At 45.7% G+C, this 21,618-nt stretch overlaps 1 protein-coding gene across 4 annotated transcripts in view; it reads left to right on the forward strand.

Moving 5' to 3' along the window:
• The window catches only part of USPL1 (ubiquitin specific peptidase like 1), a 352,126-nt gene that overhangs the window by 169,031 nt on the left and 161,477 nt on the right, over positions 1–21,618 (forward strand). For all 4 annotated transcript variants that reach the window (XM_085621657.1, XM_085621658.1, XM_085621659.1 and 1 more), the window contains one exon: positions 5,400–5,554. In XM_085621657.1, coding sequence (XP_085477783.1) covers positions 5,400–5,554 — 155 coding nt within the window. The remainder of the gene's footprint in view (positions 1–5,399; positions 5,555–21,618) is intronic.

A 21,618-nucleotide genomic window follows, 5' to 3' on the forward strand; every position in this document is an offset into this window, starting at 1 on the left:
AGCGGAAAGGGCTCTCCATTCCCTGGATGTCCGAAGGGTGTTGAAATTTTATCTGGATAAGACCAAGGATATTCGTAGGTCTGACCAATTGTTTGTTAATTATGGCTGTCAGGACTGGTCTTGCGACCTCTAAGCAGTCCATCTCTCGGTGGATTGTGTCCTGCATACAGTTGTGTTATCAAAAGGCTAATAAGACCTTAGGGGGTAAACCTAAGGCTCATTCCACCAGGGGCAAAGCTGCCACGACGGCTTTGCTGCGTAATGTTCCGATTGCGGAAATCTGTAAGGCGGCCACTTGGAAGTCGGTCCATACCTTTGCTGCGCATTACTGTCTGGACACGGATGCCAGGGCAGATGCTCAGGTTGGGCAGGCTTCGCTGCGAAATTTGTTCGCACAGTAGTGGTAGTGTCTTGTGTTCTCCACCGCTTTTGTTGTGTGGGGATGGGCTTGCCATTCTATTCACTAGATTATGACTATACACAGAGATCCCCTACTACAGAAGGAGTAGTTTCTTTTCTGTAACTCCAGTTCTGTAGTAGGGGTATCTCTGTTATAGTCATAAGCGCCCGCCCTCCTCCCCGGTGGAGAGATACTTATTCATATGTAGAATGCTACAGGTCTGGCGTGCTACGCCTTCAAAAAGAACTGAAAGTAAATGGGACCTGCTGGGCATTCTGGGATACTGGGGAAAGTTCTGGAAAACTGGAAAGTTTTCTTAAAGGCACAGTATCCTGTTCCAAGCCACATAATGGCAGCCTATGGGGCTTGTCTGTCCACTCCTTCCTCTCTATCATTCCAGAGGCTTTTGCTGGTAGAGGCAGGGTTTTTTCCTATGTGGAGAAAAACTGGACAGGCAGTGCTGTTTGTGGATTTTGGTGGAATTCTAGTTGAAGTACTGGACAGTGTAGCCTGTGGGTATAGGCTGCATTATCTGTCTTTAAATTAAATTCTCTCTTAAAGGTGTATGCAGGTCTGCATGATTTGTCACCTTTTAGAGATTATTTTTTATTGCTCCGGGGTCCGCGCACATGGGCGGGACTATTCACTAGATTATGACTATAACAGAGATACCCCTACTACAGAACTGGAGTTACAGAAAAGAAACTACTCCTTCGCCACCGCCGAAAACAGCAAATGCCGAGAGTTCGCATCCAGGTACTACCAAAAAGGGACGCTGGGGAATGCGCTATGGATCGACTGGTCGAACAGCTTTCTGTACGCTTTTCCACCCATTCCCCTGATTCCGGCGGTGCTCATCAAGCTGGCCAAATCCGGGGCGCGGATGATCCTGATTGCCCCGGAATGGCCCAGGCAGTGGTGGTTCACAGACCTGCTTCACCGGTCTCTCCTTCCTCACATGCGGCTGCCGTGCAGGCCGGACCTTCTCACGAAGTTCGGGGGCGGATGGTGCATCCCAACTTCTTGTCTTTGAGTTTGGCGGCATGGCTCCTGAGATAGTGCAATATGGCCATTTGAATCTACCAGAAGATTGTATGGACATACTGAAGGAGGCTAAACTTCCTTCCACTAGGACTTCCTATGCTTACAAGTGGAAGAGATTCTGCATCAGGTGCAAATCCAAGAACTTTGACCCGACGACCTGTAAGGAAGATGTCATCCTTCCATATCTTTTACATTTGGCGCAGTCTAGCCTTAATTTCCACTCCATTAAGGTTCATCTCGCTGCTTTGACTGCTTACAGGAAATGCCCTTCACAGACTTCCTTCTTTCAGATCCCTGTGGTCAAGGATTTTTTGGAAGGTTTGAAGTAGGTGTTCCCTCCGGTCAGACTTCCCTCGCCTTCATGGGAATTGAATGTGGTGCTGTCCAGATTGCTGAAGGAGCCTTTTGAACCTATTCACAAGGCTTCGTTGCAGCACCTGTCCTGGAAGGCGGCGTTCCTAGTGGCCATTACATCGGCCCACAGGGTGAGTGAACTTCAGGCGTTGTGTTGCCGAGAACCTTATACTGTATTTCATGCTGCTAAGGTTGTTATGCATACTCACCCTAAATTTCTTCCTAAGGTTCTATCTGATTTTCATGTCAACCAGACCATAACTTTACCTACGTTTTTTCAGAATCCTTCTTCTCCAGCGGAAAGGTCTCTGCGTTCCCTGGACGTTAGGAGGGTGTTGAAGTTTTATCTTGATAAGACCAAAGATATTCGTAGGTCAGACCAATTGTTTATCAATTCTGGATCAGTCAGGACCGGTCTTGCTACCTCCAAACAGTCCATCTCTCGGATTGTGTCCTGTATACAGTTGTGTTACCAAAAGGATAATAAGACCTTAGGGGGTAAACCTAAGGCTCATTCCACCAGGGGCAAAGCTGCCACGACTGCTTTGCTGCGTAATGTTCCGATTGCAGAAATCTGCAAGGCGGCCAATTGGAAGTCGGTCCATACCTTTGCTGCGCATTACTGTCTGGACACGGATGCAAGGGCAGATGCTCAGGTTGGGCAGGCTTCGCTGCGAAATTTGTTTGCACAGTTGTGGTTTATTTTGTAATCTTCTCCACCGCCGTTTTTGTGTGGGGATGGGCTTGCCATTCTATTCACTAGATTGACTATACACAGAGATCCCCTACTACAGAAGGAGTAGTTTCTTTTCTGTAACTCCAGTTCTGTAGTAGGGTTATCTCTGTTATAGTCATAAGCGCCCGCCCTCCTCCCCGGTGGAGAGATGAATGTTAATATAAGGAATGCTACAGGTCTGGCGTGCTACGCCTTCAAAAAGAACTGAAAGTAAAAGGGACCTGCTGTGCATTCTGGGATACTGGAAAAGTTCTGGAAAGTTTTCTTAAAGGCACAGTATCCTGTTCTGAGCCACATAATGGCAGCCTATGGGGCTTGTCTGTCCATTCCTTCCTCTCTATTATTCCAGAGGCTTTTGCTGGAAGAGGCAGGTTTTTCTCTGTGGAAAAAGCTGGGCAGGCAGTGCTGTTGGTGTTTGTTGGTGGAATTTTATCTAGTTGAAGTACTGGACAGTGTAGCCTGTGGATATAGGCTGCATTATCTGTCTTTGAAATTCTCTCTTAAGTGTAGATGCAGGTCTGCATGGCTTGACAATTTAAGAGATTATTTTTATTGCTCCGGGGTCCATGCACATGGGCGGGACTATTCACTAGATTATGACTATAATATTATATGCAATTGATTACTTTCAGGATTACTTTTCTAACTCCAGGACTGGATCCTAGATTCAGTCCTGGGACAGTTCTTGGAAACAAGTGAGTAAATACGTTTTAGTTACTGTTGTGATTTTAAAGCAATATTTTGCTATTTTAAAAGTTAACACTTAGAAACTTTTTCTGATCAAACTGCCAATGTTATCCTATGGAAGGAAATTCACTTAGCAGGTAAGTGGGGTTATGGTTACTTTTTCTAGGTCAGTGTTGGATCCTGGATCCAGCACTAGTGTACCACCTGTAAGCAGTTGAGAAACTGCTTTTAAGTTACACAGGTGATTTTTATTAAGGAATATTTCTAAGTTTTCAAAATCGACACTTAGAAGAAATTTCACAGAAAAACAGTCAATGGTTTCCTATGGAAGAAAATTCGAGTAACGGGTAAAGTATGTTCTCGTTACTTTTGTAATCCAGTGCTGGGCTCCTAGGCTCAGTACTGGGACATCTATCTAAAACAGTTAAGTAATTACGTTTTCACAGTTGGTACGATTTTTAAAGAATATTTGTAGTTTGCAAAAATCGACACAGAAGAAATTTCACAGGAAAAAAGTCAATGGTTTCCTATGGGAGAAAATTTAGTTAGTGGTAAGTACGGTTGTAAGTACTTTTCAGGGTCAGTGCTGGGCACCAAGATCCAGCACTGGGATTTCTCCTAATAGCAAGTGAGTATTTCCGTCTTCGTTACTAGGTTGATGTTAGGTGAATATTTTAAGTTTCAGAAACTCCACACTTAGAAGAAATTTCAAGAGAAACCAGTCAATGTTACCCTATGGAAGAAAAGTGAGTTATCGGCTTTTGGGTAAGTATTCGACTGGCAGAGTTAAGGTTCTGGGCATAGACTCCGGGGTCTCCCAGGGTCAGGTAAGTACAGTTGGTACACCCTCGGCGGCACAGGGGCGGCCGGGTGCAGAGTGAGTTAGGCCCAATGTTATCATATGGAAGGCATGGGGCCCTTGGTTGGTGGCTGCTGACTAGCAGGCCACGCGGCTGTGGGAGCTGGGCTCCTGGTCACTTGCTCAGGGCAAATGAGGAAGTAGGTAGGAGTAGAAGTTGCACTGCCAGGGCCACTCGGGAGCAGCACAGGGTGCAGGGTGCTTTTGAGCCTTTGGGCGCTAAATGGATTGCTATGGAAAAGCTCAAGGACGAACAAAGGCTGCAAGCTCGGGGACGAAGATTCTTCAGGTGCCACCACCACTTCGAGAGGTACGTTGGGTAGGTACCCAGGAGTCGGGCACAGGGGGCCGCAGGGCGCCGGGGGTGCCTTTTGGTGTCAGGGAAATCTTACCCTCTGTTGATCGAGGTATGGGGGGGGGGGGGGGTCCCTGGTTCTGAGGCTGCAGGCGTAGTCAGGAGTGTCGAGGTGGGTCCTTGGGGTTCGCAGTGGCTGGGGGGACGTCCTTGGGGTCTTTGTCCACTCCACTCCAGGCCAGGCTTGGCGGGTGCAGAGTGTGCAGGGTTCGCGTTTCCGGGCTGATGCCAGGGATTCGATACTTGCTTTGAGAAGAGCCACTGCTTGTGGGAGTCCCAGGTGCTCAGTCACAAGGTAGCCATGTCCTCTGGGGTTTGTGAGGTTGCTGGCCACAGGAGGTGCCGGGATTTAGCAGGATATGAAATGGTAAAGTGGGACAAGGCTTGGGCAATTGTAGAAGTATTAGGTAAAGTGTGCCTGTGAGAAAGTGGCTCTGTATATACTGTTCCCAAATAGGTACAGGGTGTACAGAGTCCACAGTCCCCAGAGGTTTGGCAGAGGCTTAAGTTAGATATAACCTTACTCTCTAAAGTGGTAGCTTGGTCAAGCAGTAAGGCAGTATCAGAGGACAGTGTAAAGCATTTGTTGTACACACTCAGTCAGCAAATGGTCTCGCACACTCAAGAACTGAACTCTAGCCCAATGGTTTATATAAAAAATATATAGTTGTTTTATTTTAATCAAAGAACTTTCGGGGGCAAGAAATCCTTTCAACTTTTCTTTCTTTTAATGCATCTTGCATAAGCATTCCAAAATAAAATTCACATAAACATAGTAACTTAACAAGGCCAGACCAATTGACTTAACCACTGCTTGTTTTATGCTTTGAGGTGGGACTGATCTTAGTATAACATTTCTTGGGAGTTTTGCCACAAATGCAAGAAATCTTATTTTAGGGTTCCCATCTTTTGGTCTGTAACCTATAGCTTTAGTTATAACATGACATTTCTTTTCTTTATTTAGGGTACCCGAAGTTTTCATGTTACACTTTTCTGAAGGATTGCCCCACAACAACCTGAAGACCTATTCATTTCAGTTTGAAGGTGGTTCTTATGAAATTAGCATGATTATTCAATATCAAAGCAACCATTTTGTTACCTGGGTTTTAACTGCAGATGGTAAGTAATACATTGGGAATCCTATTCTTAAATTACTGAACTTATAAATTGTAATGTGCATTTCAGTCAGTCGGTTACAGATTACAGTTACAGGTTTTTGCAGAAAGTTGTGAAAAAGGGGTCAAGGTTGAGATGTGGATGTTGACAGTAACAGCAGCGAAAACACTTAATGTTTAATTATCACAGGATTATCTTCTGCCTCCAGTGCACAATGTTTCAAAAGTAATTGTATCCTGTAGTCACATTGCTTTGCATTGATCTATTGATTAGCAGTTGCATTGCACCATTGCTGAATAGATTAGTGGATTTCACTGCTCAGATCCATGATCTACCACATGATGGAACACATTTTACTATCTGCTAATAGGCTACAAACATGTTCTTAGTCCACCCTGTTTTCCGAAAAGTCTGCAAACTAATTCTGGTTAGGAGTGTAAGGGAGTTCTAGCCTTTCTTCTTAAAGCTACCCCTTTCCTAGTTTCCTCCTTTACTGTTTTTAGCATCCAAGACACTCAGTTGTTTATATTGGCATTTGAATGCAGATTAGTTCAGGTCTTTGATTCTTTGACCAATTCATAACATCTGATTTTAGGCTTTTATGCCAAACATTAAAAAAAGATCCCACAGCTTACAATAAAAATTATTCTTAAAAGTAGTTACATTTCTGATGGCTTCTTCTAACCACACATTCCTTCATGCAGCAGGTATTCATTGTGCTCCTGGCTCTCTGGAGCGCCTTTGGGTCCCAAGGAACAACAGGGGACCTTCAGTTGGGTTACCATTGGTGGGTCCTCTTTGGTGCGGTCTACCGCCTTTGGGGGGCCCACTACCCTGCCCATACTGACTTCGGTACAGATATCCACACGTGGCTTCGCGATCCAACCTGGTTCCCGCTACCCTGACCCCGGTGCCGGAAAATAACCTGTTGCTCATGCCTACGTTAGATCCCAAACTGAAATCGGCACAAGCTCAACCGGTATTACGAAATTACAAAAGCACAACTTGTTGTCATGCTGTCTGACTCACATTCCGTGCCTCTACCACATCGCAGCTGTCAACAGAGGCACCATTTTATTTTTGGCTCTGACCCTGTGACAGTAGGTTGCTCTCCAAGATGATGATTTGGGACAGGGAGGTATAGCTTGCTTGACCCTCATTACATTGATGATGCCTTGTACCTTGATTTTCAAAACTCCAATGGGCTTGACACCTCCCCTGAGACAGAGCTTTACTCACCACTTTGGCCGCCCAGCAGAGGAGAATGCCTCATTCACAGTGGTAAATGGGAAGGCAGCCAAGGTGTTAGAGCTCTGTTGAGACTAAAACGGATATTTTTATGGAAATCTTACAGCCTAGGCAAGCAACCTCTGAGTCCTTGCTTCCTTTGAATGATGCACTTACAGATTCTGATGGCTACCTGGTCATAACCATGTTCTTGTCCCGCTGTGAACAGGCAGCTGGACAGATATCCTAGACCATTGACCTGAGTTTTCTCATCAAACATCCCAGTCCAAAAAGCCTTATTTTGCAGGTCTCAGTTGGTAAAGTAAATACCTTAATTCCCCAGCACGCCTGGATAGGTAATTTAGGAAGATTGATGCTTTAGACAAACATGTGCATTCTTCAGCCAGTTTGGCATTACAATCTTTCAGTGCAGTCTCCTTGTGGAGTTGTTAGATCTAAAGTCTTAGGGGCATGGCCAGTGAGATTATCTTTCTGGCTGCCCCGCCTGGGAGATCTGAGGGCCTCTTTGGCCCAGACAATACATGATGGACAAGACATGTCCAAATAAGCTACCCAGGCAGGTTTGGATACCTCGGCAGTTCGGCTGGTTTGAGTGCAGTTCTTCATTGCCATGGCAGGATGAGGTTTATGGGTCCCTCTGGTGATGTCCAGGCATCACTGATGGATATGCCCTTCTGCTTCAGAACTCTTTAAAGATAGAGCATGATCCTTGGGCAGTTGGCCCCTGCTAAATAATTTTCACTCCAATTTCAGAAATTTACCTGCCATTCAGTGGTGTGGGGTATAGACACAATCAGCCTTTTTAACAAGTGATGCAACAGAAAGCCCTGTCCTTTTGTGGGCCTTGAATCGGACAGCGACCACACAGGCAAGCAGGTGAACCAATCTTCCCTCTCCTCCCACACCAGCCAACAAACCATTTTAGTTTACTCTCAACGGCTTATGCCAACCACAGGAAGGCAGGATTCAAAATTATCTGCCAGAGCAATCCTGTTCGACAGATGAAAATTACAAATTATTCAAAATAGCAATGTCCAACCCTTTCTTTCTTCTCCATCCAGTCTCTCTAACATACCAGAACGAATTTCAGGGGACCGCCAGTCCATCCTCTGAGTTGCACCTGTTGTTTCCCGAGGTGGTATAATGAGGGTACCGTACTCTGAGAAGGGCGACGTTATTCTTGCTATTTCCTCATTCCTAAGAAGGATGGGGGGCCTACAGCTTATCTTGGACCTCGTCCTCTCAATGTCTTCCTACAGAAGCGCAGATTCAAGATGCTCATGTTGGCTCAGATTATCTCTACTTGGACTCTAGCAACTGGATGGTGTCACTGGACCTGCAAGGTGTGTATTTTATTAGAACCATCTTGCAGTTCCACAGGCATTGCCTGCTGTTCAAAGTGAGCCAGGAGCATTTTCAGATTAATGTGCTCTACTTCCTTCTGACAGCACCTCTTGTTCTCGAAATGATGGCAGTGGTTCCTGCCAATCTACGGAGGTTGGTAATTGGTGCATTCATGTACGCAGATGACTGGCTGCTGAATGCAGGCTTGCTGTAGTCTGTCGTTACAACCTCTGGACAACGGCAGGACTCCATGTTCATGGTGAACTCCAACTATTATCAGAAGTCTGACTTGATTCCTTTTCAGAGGCTGCCAGCTATTATGGCTATCCTGTAAATGGAGGAGTTAAGGGCGATCTTACTGCAGCAACGAGTCCAGGACGTTCGGGTTATGAACCCAATGTTTCGGGTTCGCTCCTGGATCCAGGTGAGTGGTTCATCTGAGACCCATTCACCTCTTAGCCTTGTGTATCCTACAGCCTGGTGGCTCATGAGGGCCCTACAGTAAAACATGAAGTCCCAGTGGGCCCAGCATCGGGACTGCCTTTCCAACACCATCTAGGTCTCTGACTAGGCAGCTCAAGAGCTACAGTAGTGATTTACTTGTTTGATGTTTGTACTGCAGTCCTGCGGAAGCCAGGACGTCACCTGGTGAATGTGGAGATCAGGGACCCTGGTCTTCTTTGACCAGTGGCTCCACATCAGTTGTTTGAAGCTGCCGTCCATTCATCTGGTTTATGAAGGCTGTTCTACTGTTCATCTAGTGGAGGCTAGTGCAGGTTCTCACAAACAACTTCACAGGTGTATGATACTGAAACAAGCAGGTGTTTGTGGGGAGGTTTCCTGTCAGGAGGTCTTGCTTCTGAGGAGATGCTTGTAATGCCAGGGCATCTTGGTCACCTATCACCTCGTGGGTCGCTGAATTCCAAGACAGACTATGCATATGTCGTCTGGCCTGGCATTTCACAAGTCTCAACTACATCGTGAGGTAGCACTGGGCGTCTTCAACCAGTGGAGAGAACCCTGGCTAGATCTTTTCGCCTTTGTCGAACATGCAACTTTCAAAGTTTTGAAGCATTGGAGTGTTAGTCGTCATTATTAAAGGTTAATTGTCTGCCCTTGCGACCTTTCTCTGTGTGTCTGGCCAACCACTCTCGTTCATATTACCTGTTGTAATGAGCTACATTAAAAGTTTAACATGTTTCCTCGATGCTGTTTGTGATGCCACAGGGCATGCTTTCATTTTGCAGCATAACTCTTTTCTGGATTCACATACTCTGGATTATTCCATCTAGTGGTTGGGTCTGGAATTCTTGTTAAAAAAACTTTTGTCCTTCTATTTCTGCTTTTTGTTGGTGGGCATTGGCGGACCTCAATTTGGTTTCCCCTTGTGATGTTGTCGTGCTTCCCTCAGAAGCTCTCACCTTTTGGTCGCCATCTTCAGATTCTTTTTTTTTTGGGGGGGTCTGGATCTGTGCTGAAGGAGCTCCAAGACTTTGGTACAGGAGATGTTCTAGCGGATGAGTACCTCTTCAACGACTACAGAAAATGCATGTGCAGGGGGCTCCCTGTGCGTGGTGATGGAAAAACACTGTTCAAGTTCTGCAAAAATTGCCATCACAAGTTCGCCCAGAAGGACCAACATTCAGTATGCAACCTCTGCCGTCCTGTAGACCACGGAAGTGAAGACTGAAATGCGTGCATTGCGTTAACCCTGAAGACTGAGGGTGAGAGAGAGACCGAGAAGAGCCAACTACAACATGTAGGGCCAACATACACCACCGTCCCTAAGAGATCCAGGCCTCTCAAGTCACTAGGGGGAGAACGTCACAGAAGGAGAGACTGAGACAATTTCCAGGCTGTGGAAGTCGAAACACAAGGGGGCAAGGAGACTTCTCGAGAGGTAAAAGAAGCATCGCCCTCTTTAAAAAAAAAAAGTTTACATTTTTTTTAAAAAAGTGACGCCGTCCTTAAAGACACTCTTGGAATGGAGCCTCAGCGTTCAAAGACCACTGTCGTGCTCAAAGACACAATACCTCTCGAGCCGTTTGAAAACAGGGAGTTTGGAAGATCTGGAGGTTGTTACACGAAGGATACAGGAGAAGAAAGCATGATGGAACAGATCAAACAATAACACAAATGATAACATTCACACAACCAACTCAAACTGTAACCATGACAGATGGCTACCAGATAGGATGAAGAGCACACATGAAAAATCTCAAAATAAGGAGAGTTTGGAAAGTGCAGGATGCGATACAGCACATCAACATCCTGGAACTGAAAACGGTATTCCTAGCCTTTCAGAAAGGAGTATCGGGAAAGACAGTACTAATACAGACAACACAACCACCATGTTTTACGTAAACAAGCAGGGTGGGACACAGCCACTACTGCTGTCAATATTAGCACAAGAAATGTGTATTTGGGCAATTCCAAGAAAAATAGAGATCCTGGCGGTCCACCTGCTAGGGAAGGACAATGTTGAAACAGACTGACTGAGCAGACGAGATTCATGGTCTCACGAATGGGAACTGAATCAGTCCGTACTCATGAAGGTCTTTCAGAAATGGGGAGCACCGGAAATAGATATCTTTGCAACACCCCAGAACACAAAGTGCCAACGCTTCCTCTCCGGGAAATATTGCCACCAGTCCATGGGGAATGCACTATGAATAGACTGGTTAGGGAGATTTGCAAGTCCTTCGACACCCCTCCCCCCGATAATACCACCACTTCACAAGGTGATTAACAAATGAAGAATCAGCAGCATGACTTTGATACTAATTGCACCACAATGAGCGAGACAAACTTGGTTCTCAACTAAAGGAGCTAATTGCCAAACTGACAAGACCTTAGTTTGCTCCACCCAGAGTCATTAAGCCTAGCAGCATTGCTCCTGAAGACTTAAAGTTTGAACACCTAAAGTTACCTGAAAATTGCAATGGCCGTCTCGAGAGAGACAAGAAGACCTACAACCAGAAAGTGTTGTATAGCAACATTCAAACGATACTCACTCTGGTGTCTTAAGGAAGGTTTACTAAAGAACACTAAGGATAGGACAGTACTAAAGTACTTAACACATCTACTGGATTATAAGCTAATTTATGCATCCTTCAAGGTTCACTTAGCCATAGTGGCGTACACAAGGGAGTCACATTGACCGAAGTGTCTTCACTTCACCAGTCAATAAGCAGTTACTAGAGGGAGCAAAGAGAATCGCGCCTCCGAAAAAGTTACCCGCAAGCCCAAGGAATCTAAATGGTGTGCTCGTCCAATTAACGAAGGCACCATTTGAACCGTTCAACAAGGCTACATTACAAAAGTTCACTTTAAGACCCCTTTTTTAGTGGCTGTGCAGTTAGTTACCAGCACTCACTTCAGAGAAACCTTATTTTCAGGTACAAAAAGACAGAATTGTCATGAGAACTGATCTGCAATTCATGTCATGCAATTCATGTCAACTGTGATCTCTCAGTTCCACATGAACCAAACCATATGGATGGCAAGTTTCTTTCAAAAGCTGAAAACACATTCAGAAAGGACATTACACACTCTAGACGGGCAGTAATGTATTACATCGAAAGAACAAAGGCTGACAGGAAAACAAAGCAACTCTTTGTATCATTTGCAAATAGTTTTCTAGGAAGACCAGTAACCAAGAACACAATTGCAAGATGGGTAGCCTAAACTAGCCAGTTGTGCCACAAAAATGAAGCAGAGACTTTGTAAAGCACTCCAAGGGCACATTCGGCAAAGAAGAAAGGAGCAGCCATTGCCTTTTTAACTAACCCACCACTTCAAGACGTTTATATGGCAGCACCATGGTCATCAGTGCACCCGTTCAGAAAGCACTATTGTGTTGATATTCTGATAAACAAGGATCCTCAAGTTGGACAAAAGGTCTTGCAACATCTGTTACTCCAGTATTGGAACTTTCATAGATTCCCATTGCTTGTATCTTTCCCAGTCGTCGAGATGGGAGTCCCCGGTAATAAAAAAAAATACCATAGAGATGGGTACAAAAGAAGAAAAAAGGCCTAGGCCTCATCTCCTTTTGTAGCATATCCACTTCTTTTTGAAAAGAGACCAAATGAAATGAACAACTAATCAGAACAGCCTCACCCCATAGAACCTTCCTGAGAGCGCTTCAGATTTTCTACCACACGTTGTGCAAACGAGTCTCCACTGAGCTCTGCTCAGTTTTCTTCAACGTTTTGGTATTTCAACTCTTCACATCTTCATTATGTCGGAGAAAGTAAAGAAAGCTCTGTTCAAGGCTTGTGCTAACTGCGCCAAGAGGCTTTATGTGGAGGACAAACATAAAGACTGTATTTAATGTTTGTGTCCTGACCACAAGCCTACTGACAAAGACCTTGCGGGACCATGAGGGATGTCTGCTCACCTGGTTACAGAAATTGAAGTCACGGAAGGGTCCTGTGTCAAGTGTCCGTGATGATGGCTCCTCTGCAACATCCTCGAGGAGATCACAAAAAAGGGGTCCTCACCTACAACTTCTGACCCCCCTGCCAAAGCCTTGCAAAAGACCTCTGATAGGTCGGACAGGCGTAGTCCCATCAAATCTCCTCACCGAGGTGTAAAGGAGAGGGAAGGACTGGTTACTGAGGTGGTTTTGGGTAAGAAAGACGAGCCATGGGTCTTCCGTTACTTCCACACCCTCTGAGAAAACAGATGTTTAAGAAACCAGCTTCTGTTCCACCTGAAGGAAAAGCTGAGAGGAAAATTTGTTCGACATCAGCTCCGTCGACGACTGCTTAAAAGATTCAACCTGCGTCGACTTCAGCTCCGTCGACGCGTCGCAAGTGTCTACGTCGACTGCGATGCCACAGACACAGGTACCTGTGGTTGTCGTAGACGCCTATGCTGACTACTTCCACGAGGATGATCGTCGTCGACCGCTTCCAGCTTCATATTGACAAGTCTCGGCGACTGTCCCATCGACGGTGGACCTTTCGTCGACGATCCAATCTTCGTCGCCGGTGGCTCCGTCGACGGCCTCGTCGACTATACAAAATGTATCCATTTCTATTCAGAAGAGCCGCTTTACCCCGGAAATGATTTCCCCGAGAAAAGTAACAGCCCTGTCTCCTGTACTCCTTTTGGAAGAGGAGCTTTCTGAGGATGACGACTGTCCTTATGGGGATGCAGATAGTCCATCACAACTGCATGTAAAATATCAGGATACATCTGCCAGTGGATTCCTCACCTTGTGAATATCCCCTGCGCCAGCAACATTCGGAAACTTTTGTAGCAGTCCACGCCGATGAGGTCGAAGACGACGTCACAGAGGCACGGCTCGCTCGCGACGCCGCTGACGTCATCGGCTCCATAAGAAGACCTCGTCGGCGTGATGATGTCAGTTCCCTTTTTTCCGCGCCGTCGACGCCAACGGATTTCGGGAATCGCTGTTGGTAGCTTCACTCATTACAGACCTCCAATTCATGCTGTCGGATTATAGGAGATGATTTCCGTCTCTGTCCTCTGGCCAAGAGACAGAACAAATGCTTCCAACTCAGCCTCCAGCTCATCCGGTTTCTTCAGTTCCACCTCAGCTCCCTCAACCTCAGGTACAGGAGATATCTGAACCGCGACAGAATGTGGTCACTGTTCAAGACTACTCATCGGATGATGACCAGGGCACTATGTCAATCCCGGCCAGGGAATGGGATGATTACATTATTCTGGATCCCGCCTCTCAAACTCCTGTTCCAGCGGATTCTCCTCCAGCTGATATCGGAGGCTTCCACAATCTGATGGAGAGGGCGTCTAAATGTTTCGATTTACCAGTTCCTTCGGTACAATCGGAATGTTTTCTCTACGACTTCAAAGAACCTTTTAAGAAGTCTGTTCGCTCTATCCCTACAGTGGGCCATGTCTGGGATGAGGGAATAAAGGTCATGAAGTCGCCGGCAACGGTCATGCCTGTTATTCCGCGTCTAGAGAAGAAATACAAAGCTCCAGAAGACAGCCCCGCTTGTCTGGTCAGCCAGCCGAAGCCGGACTCTGTAATCTCGCAAGCGGCCCAAAGAAAATCTAAAAATCCGGCGGCACCTCTTACCACGCCACCTGATAAGGAGGGAAGACGACTAGATAATATCGGCAAGAGGTTTTCTTCCATGTCCAGCCTCCTGGTCAGGGCGGCCAATGCTTTGGCTATTCTGGAACGATATGATCACCAGATGTGGTAAGATCTATCCCCGTATTTAGACCAACTACCCGAGGAAGCAAAGACTGAGGCAAAAAAGATCTTGCAGGAGGGACAACGCTCCTCCTCTGAGATAATGGATTGTGCAATAGACATTGCTACTATGGCTTTCCGCTCTCTCGCAGGAGCGGCAGTTCTTGGACGGTAATGCTGGCTTCGGGCCACTCTGTTTCGTCCGGAGGTCCAAAACAAAATCCTTGATCTTTCGTTCGATGGCGAGATGCTATTTGGAAAGCACATTGACGCGGCGCTGCAGGACATAAAGAAGGACACGGAGACCTCTAATTCTTACAACAGATGCCTCGCTAGATGGCTGGGGAGCGGTATTGCAAGACCTTCAGGTGAGTGGTCGCTGGCATCCCGAGCACCGCACTCTCCACATCAATCTGTTGGAGCTCAGGGCGATTCGTATGGCTTTGCAAGCTTTCCTTCCGCGGATCAGAGGGTCCACCGTCTTAGTCCGTATGGACAACACGACCGCTATGCACTATGTGAACAAACAGGGAGGAACAAGGTCTCGTCCGCTATCCAAGGAAGCTCAGGAGCTTTGGGAGTGGAGTATCCAACATCAGATCTTTCGGCGGAGCATCTTCCAGGTGCCCTCAACAAGACGGCGGATACTGTAAGTCGTCTCAAATCGGTGAGCCACAAGTGGGAACTGGACAATCGCACTCTGGACAGGGTTTTCTCTCTCTGGGGCACTCCGTCCATAGATCTTTTTGCCACCCCCAGAGAACAAGAAATGCCGATTCTACGCAAGCAGGGAACACCATTAGAGATCATTGGCGAATGCGCTTTTCGATGGCCTGGTCAGGCGCCTTTGTTTACGCCTTTTCTCCGATCCCACTAACTCCAAGGCTTCTCAAGAAGCTCAAAGAGGAGCCCTGCAGGATGATACTGGTGGCCACGCCAGTTTTGGTTAACGGAGCTTCTCCTACTCTCCCATAATCATCCAATTCATCTGCACCCGATTCCCTCTCTGTTGACGATGTCCCAGGGATGAGTGGTACATCCGGATACGAGATCGCTTCAGTTAATAGCATGTCTCCTGAGCACAGAGAATTTCAAAGCCTAAATATCTCACAAGAATGTAGAGCTGCTAGCTCAGGCCTGTGAACCAAGTACGAATAAAACCTATTGCTTGAAATGGAAGCGTTTCTGCTTGTGGTGTCAACAGGAGAACATTCATCCTTATTCCTCTGCTCCTCATCAAATTTTACCATACATTTTGACTTTGGCTAAGTCAGGTCTAGCTCATTCTTCTATCAAGGTGCACCTGGCAGCTATCTCTAGATTCAGACGAACTTCTTCTGGACCTTCCCTCTGGTCGGTGCGAATTGTGAAGCAAATTTTAAAGGACTTTTTAGGGTTTTCCACCTGTTAGACCTCCACCATCTCTGTGGCAGCTCCACCTAGCCCTTACTCAACTCATGAGGCCACCCTTTGAGCCAATTCATTGGGCGGACATTAAATTCCTCTCATGGAAAGTGGCCCTCCTCCTCGCTCTAACATCAGCTGGGAGGGTGGGTGAACGACACGCTCTCACGATCAAGGATCCGTTCTTGCAGTTTAAAAAGGACACTCTGATTCTGAGGACTCATCCTAAATCTATCCCAAAGGTTCCTTCTGACTTTCATGTGAATGAACTGGTCATCCTTAAATCCTTTTTTCCTCGGCCTACTACTCCAGCGGCACAGGCTCTTCACTCTTTGGGTATTCAAAGGTGTCTAAAGTTCAGCGCACCAAGGACTTCAGAAGATCTACACAACTCTTTGTTGCGTTCAGTTTCCCTCTGTCAAAGCAGGGGGTTGCAAGATGAATTGCCAGCGCGATCCAATACTGTCACCAAGCGGCCGGCAAGCCCCTAGAAGGGCGGATCCGGGCGCACTCTACAAGATCCATTTCTTCTTCGACGGCTCTCTGCGCAGGAGTGCCTATTAAAGACATCTGCAGGGCAGCAACATGGAGCAGTGCCCATACTTTCACGAAGCATTACTGCTTAGACTCTTCCACATGGAGTGATGCTGCAGTGGGACAAGCAGTCCTGAGGAAACTCTTCCAATAAGTGGTGAGCTTTCCCTTCTAACCCTCCTATTGGTTATTAGCACATTTTGTAATTCATGTTATTTACTGGCAATTTGTTTATTTTGTGGCTTTGATGACTGTATGCATTTCGCAAGGTTTCCATAAGGTCTTATTACACAAAATGTGCATGTTCTTACTCCTAGCTATTCTGATACAAGCAATGGGAATCTGTGAAAGTTCCAATACTGGAGTAAGAAAACCAGTTACTTACCTGTAACTTTGGTTCTCCAGTGTTAGTAACTTTCATAGATTCCCATGCGCCCGCCCTCCTCCCCTGGGAAAGCTCAGCCTTCAGCATATTCTGTGATACTGTTACACAACGGCTACGAAAATCTGAGGCTCTGAGGCTCTCTCAGGAAGGTTCTTTGGGGTGAGGCTGTTCTCATTGGTTGTTCATTTCATTTGGTCTCTTTTACAAAAAGAGGTGGATATGCTACAAAATGAGATGAGACCTAGGCCTTTTTTCTTCTTTTGTACCTATCTCTATGGTATTTTTTATTACCGGGGACTCCCATCTCGACGACGGGGAAAGATACAAGCAATGGGAATCTATGAAAGTTACCAATACTGAAGAACTAAAGTTACAGGCAAGTAACTTGTTTTCTTTTCAAATCAGTGTTTCTATTCAACCCAACCACCACTGTAGTAACAGATACAAAAACCTATGCACTGCATGTGAATCCAGAAAAGATTCATGCTGCAAAACATGTAGTTTCTTACTTGTCGGTGTAGTTTTGCAGCTTGAGGAATTTTCTGGATTCAGAAACAAACCCACCCTCTTCTGCCGATAAAGAGGATAATGGGAAGCAAAAAAAAAAAAGAGAATCTGGAGATGGCGAACAAAGGTGGGAGCTTCTGGACGAAGTACGACGATGTCACAAGGGGACATCAAATGGAGGTCCTTCGACGCCTGCCAACAAAAAAAATAGTATGACAAAAGATTTTTTTTTAACAAGAATTCCGGACCCAACCACTAGATGTCTGAATAATACACAGCATGTAAATCCAGAAAATTCTTCAAGCTGCAAAACTACAGGGACATGTAAAAATGTATACGTTTTACCTGAGATTTCTTATGTGTACCTGCTCAGTGTTTCTCCTGAGCTTGAACACTGTCTTCCTTACTGTGTTTGTCATCTTATTGCATGAATGAACTAAAAGCACTCCGTGCACCTTCCTTTCACCACCTTTTTCCCTGACAAATTGGTGCTGAGGATTCCGGAGTCTGTTTTTTTTACTTAAAATTGTGATTCCCTTCCAAGTTTGGCAATCCATCACGCTTATCAGCGTTCATTCTGACCCTCGCTGCTCAAAAGAGGAGTTGAGCTCCATTGGCTGGACCCGAATAGGGCTCTAAACGTTTACATATAATGTACCAAAGATCATTGAGTGGATGGTAGGTTATTGTGGGTGTTTTCCAGAGTAGAGTAAGTAAGGGGAGGCTGTACAGAAGAGAACCTTGCCAAGGTGAATAGTCCTGTTTTAAGATCCACTCAGTTGCCGAGAAGCATCCCAGGGAAGTCAGTTTTCCACCAGGGCTAAGGCTATTACCACTTTGTTGGCACAAGCTGCGCCAGTCCTTTATATCTACCAGGCTGCGACATGCACGTTGGTGTATATGTTCATAGCGAACTACAGCTTGACAGCCAAATTCTACTGGAAGAACACTTTGCCCACTCTGTCTATCAAGACCTAAATTGGAAGCAGTCACTTCTAACAAATAGTTAATGCAAATTAATACATTATGCTGTAAAGACCCAAAAAGTTATCCAAAAGCACAAAAATAGGGGTTAGAGTATGAAAGCAGAGGCAGCTAAAAAAGAAATACCTTCACTTACTGGCACTATGGTGGGCATCAGAACACAACCCCAACGTATTTGAAGTTTTTAGTAATTTAAGTTGTTGAGTTGCATACATTGGGAGACGGTTGGGGGGGGGGCGCATTGGTGAACCCGTACATCCACAGAGTTAAAAAATATGCTGAATCAGAGTAATTCATGTTATGAAACTTTATTTCATGTAGCTAAGGAGAAATTGTTTTTCTTAGTCATTGGAAAAATACATTGTTTGTTATTGAAGCACTATAGGTCTGCATTGCAATTTCTGCATAGCTAAGAGAAAATGAATAGTTTCTGCCACTGCTTCATTTTGTTGTGTATTGTGTGCTTCTTTGGAATCACTTCCTTTCTTACGTGACTTAAGGCCTTGAGGACCGTGCAGTTATGATTCACTAGCTGCAAATCATAGGCAGAAAATGGCATACGCACAATGGCATCTGGGGCATGGTGCAATTAAATTTAAAGCAATGGCAGATTGAAAGTCTAGTTGAAACCTAGTTATTTTTACTGTTATGTGAAGTGCACTGAAATGAAAAAGCTTGTGAAGCTCACTTTAAATGCTCGTATTTCTTTCACCTGAAGTCGTTTGGCACTTGTTTGAGTGGGGTCCAGTATTCCAAAGACCGAGGTTTTTTTGGGCTATATTCTGTTCATTATTTCACTTGATCCAGAGTTCTCTATTTTGATCAGTTTCCTTCTAGGGGTGAGTCAATTTCAGTCTAGATGCTTGGTTTCTATCGTTTTTGATATTACCTTAAATAGGTTCTTCTTTACCTTTATTAGGTACATAAAATTAATTCCAAGAATGTGTCAATCCCCACGGTGTTTCCTGGCAAGAAGAGGCATAACTTGTCATTTTGCAAAAGTTTCAACAGGCTTGGCATCCGGCTTTAAAGTAAAAATGTATTTTCCTCTGCAACAAGCAATATGAACATCTTCACTCGCTCCACTGAGTCAGTTTTTGCAGAAGATTAATGCGCCCCCCAGCCTGCTAAGAAATTCCTCTTAGTTTGACTGAAGTATTGAATCAGAAGAGCTTTTGTTCCGAAGTCATAGGCGCTGGGCACCTGATTGACAGGAGTCCAGGGCACACTGTCAAAGTACATTCAGCAAAAAGTGGGGGTATACCATGCAAGAAAGATGGCACTTTCTCACACAGGTGATGTGCCAGCCTGCCAACCCCACCCCTCAGGTGGGGGAGGCGAGGTGATGCACATCTCCGGGCTCTCGCCATCTTGAAGATGGGAAGCCCTGCCCAATCAGGACTAGGCTTACTGCCCCCCTCCCACAGGAGAGAGGCAGGATAGGGGGTGTACCCATCCCAGGACAAGGACCCATTGGTCCCTGCCCTTCACCTACCTGTAACGCCCCTAAATCTAGTATTTAGGGCACCCTGAACCTTCCTTCCCCAGATTCCGAAATCCGAAGAAGAGCTAGAAGAAAGAAGACCTGCCCTGCAGCTGCAAAGAAGAGGAAGACACCAACTGCTTTGGCCCCAGCCCTACCGACCTGTCGACCCTCGAACCTGCTCCTGCTCCAACCCTGCATCTCTTGTGGCCAGCAACCTCACAAACCCCGGAGGACCTGGCTACCTTTTGACTCTAAATCCCTGGGACTCCCATGAGTAGAGGCTCTACTCAAAATCTACTACTAATCCCTGGCAGCAGCCCGGAACCGCGAACCCTTCACACTCTGCACCTGCCAAGCCTGGCCTGTGCCGGAGTGCACCAAGACCACGAGGACGACCCCACGGCGACTGTGACCCAGAGTCCGGCACCCAAGGACCTCCCTCGACACTCTTGAAGAAGCCTGCAGCCTCAGAACCAGGCGCCCCCCCCAACCGCGATCAACAGAGGGTAAGATTTCCCGACACCAAAAGGCGCCCCGCGGCCCCCTGTGCCCAATCCTGAGGTACTTACCTATCCTCCAGCTACCCAACTTACCTCTCGAAGTGGTCGTGGCACCTGAAGAATCTTCGTCCCCAAGCTTGAAGTCTTTTTCTAAACCGGAGATTTCCCATTGAAATCAATTGAGCGCCCGAAGGCTCAAAAGCACCCTGCACCCAGCCGCCCGAGTGGCCCTGGCAGTGCAACCTGTACACCTATCTACTTCCCCATTTGCCCTGAGCAAGTGACCAGGAGCCCAGCTCCCACAGCCGCGTGGCCTGCTAGTCAGCAGCCATCAACCATGGCCCCCCTGCCTCCCGTAGGATAACATTGGGCTTAACTCTCTCAGCACCCGGCTGCCCTTGTGGCGCTGAGGGTGAACCAACTGTTCCTACCTGACCCTGGGAGACCCCGGAGTCTATGCCCAGGACCTTAACTCTGCCAGTCGAGTACTTACCTTTAAACCGATAACTCAATTTTCTCCATAGGGTAACATTGACTGGCTTTTTCCAGAAATTTCTTCCAAGTGTGGACTTTTCAAAACTTAAAATATTCACCAGAAATCAGCCGAGTAACAAACGAAAACACTCACCTGCTATTAGGTGAGCTCCCAGTGCTGGATCTTAGTGCCCAGCACTGACTCTGAAAAATACTTACAACTGTACTTACCAGTAACCCAATTTTCTCCCATAGGAAATCATTGACTGTTTCTCTGTGAAATTTCTTCTAAGTGTCAATTTCTGCAAACTTTAAATATTCTTTAAAAATCGTACAAATTCTGAAAACTTAATTACTTGCCTGTTTTGGATAAAGGTCCCAGTACTGAGTTTAGGCACCCAGTATTGGATTTCAAAAGTAACAAGAACATACTATACCTGCAACTTGAATTTTCTGCCGTAGGGAATCATTGACTGTTTTCTATGAAATATTTTCTAAGTGTCAACTTTTAAAATGGCAAAATATTGTCTCAAAATCATCACAGTAATTAAGTCGACTTGTATCACTTGTTTCTAAGTACTGTCCCAGGACTGAATCTAGGATCCAGTCCTGGAATCACAAAAGTAATCCTGAAAGTAATCTATTGCAAATAACTTGAAACTTCCATTGAACTCAATGCATTATTGTGTTTAAAACTGTGTTGCCTATTGCAACAACTTGTAACCTTCTACAAAAGCCAATTGCATATTGCAAACTTATTTTTATAAAGCATCTCATTCTGAGCAAGTATATTTTAATTCCTATTGTTGGTTCTAAAATAAAACAGACATATTTTTTATATAAACCATTGGCCTAGAGTTCAGTTATTGAGTGTGTGAAATAATTTTGCTGACTGTGTACAACAAATGCTTTACACTGTCCTCTGATACTGCCTTACTGCTCGACCAATCTACCACTTTAGAGAGTAAGGTTGTATCTAACTTTAGCCTCTGCCAAACCTCTGGG

The sequence above is a fragment of the Triturus cristatus genome, chromosome 8 (genome assembly GCF_964204655.1).
Source record: "Triturus cristatus chromosome 8, aTriCri1.1, whole genome shotgun sequence".
Classification (NCBI taxonomy): Eukaryota; Metazoa; Chordata; class Amphibia; order Caudata; family Salamandridae; genus Triturus; species Triturus cristatus.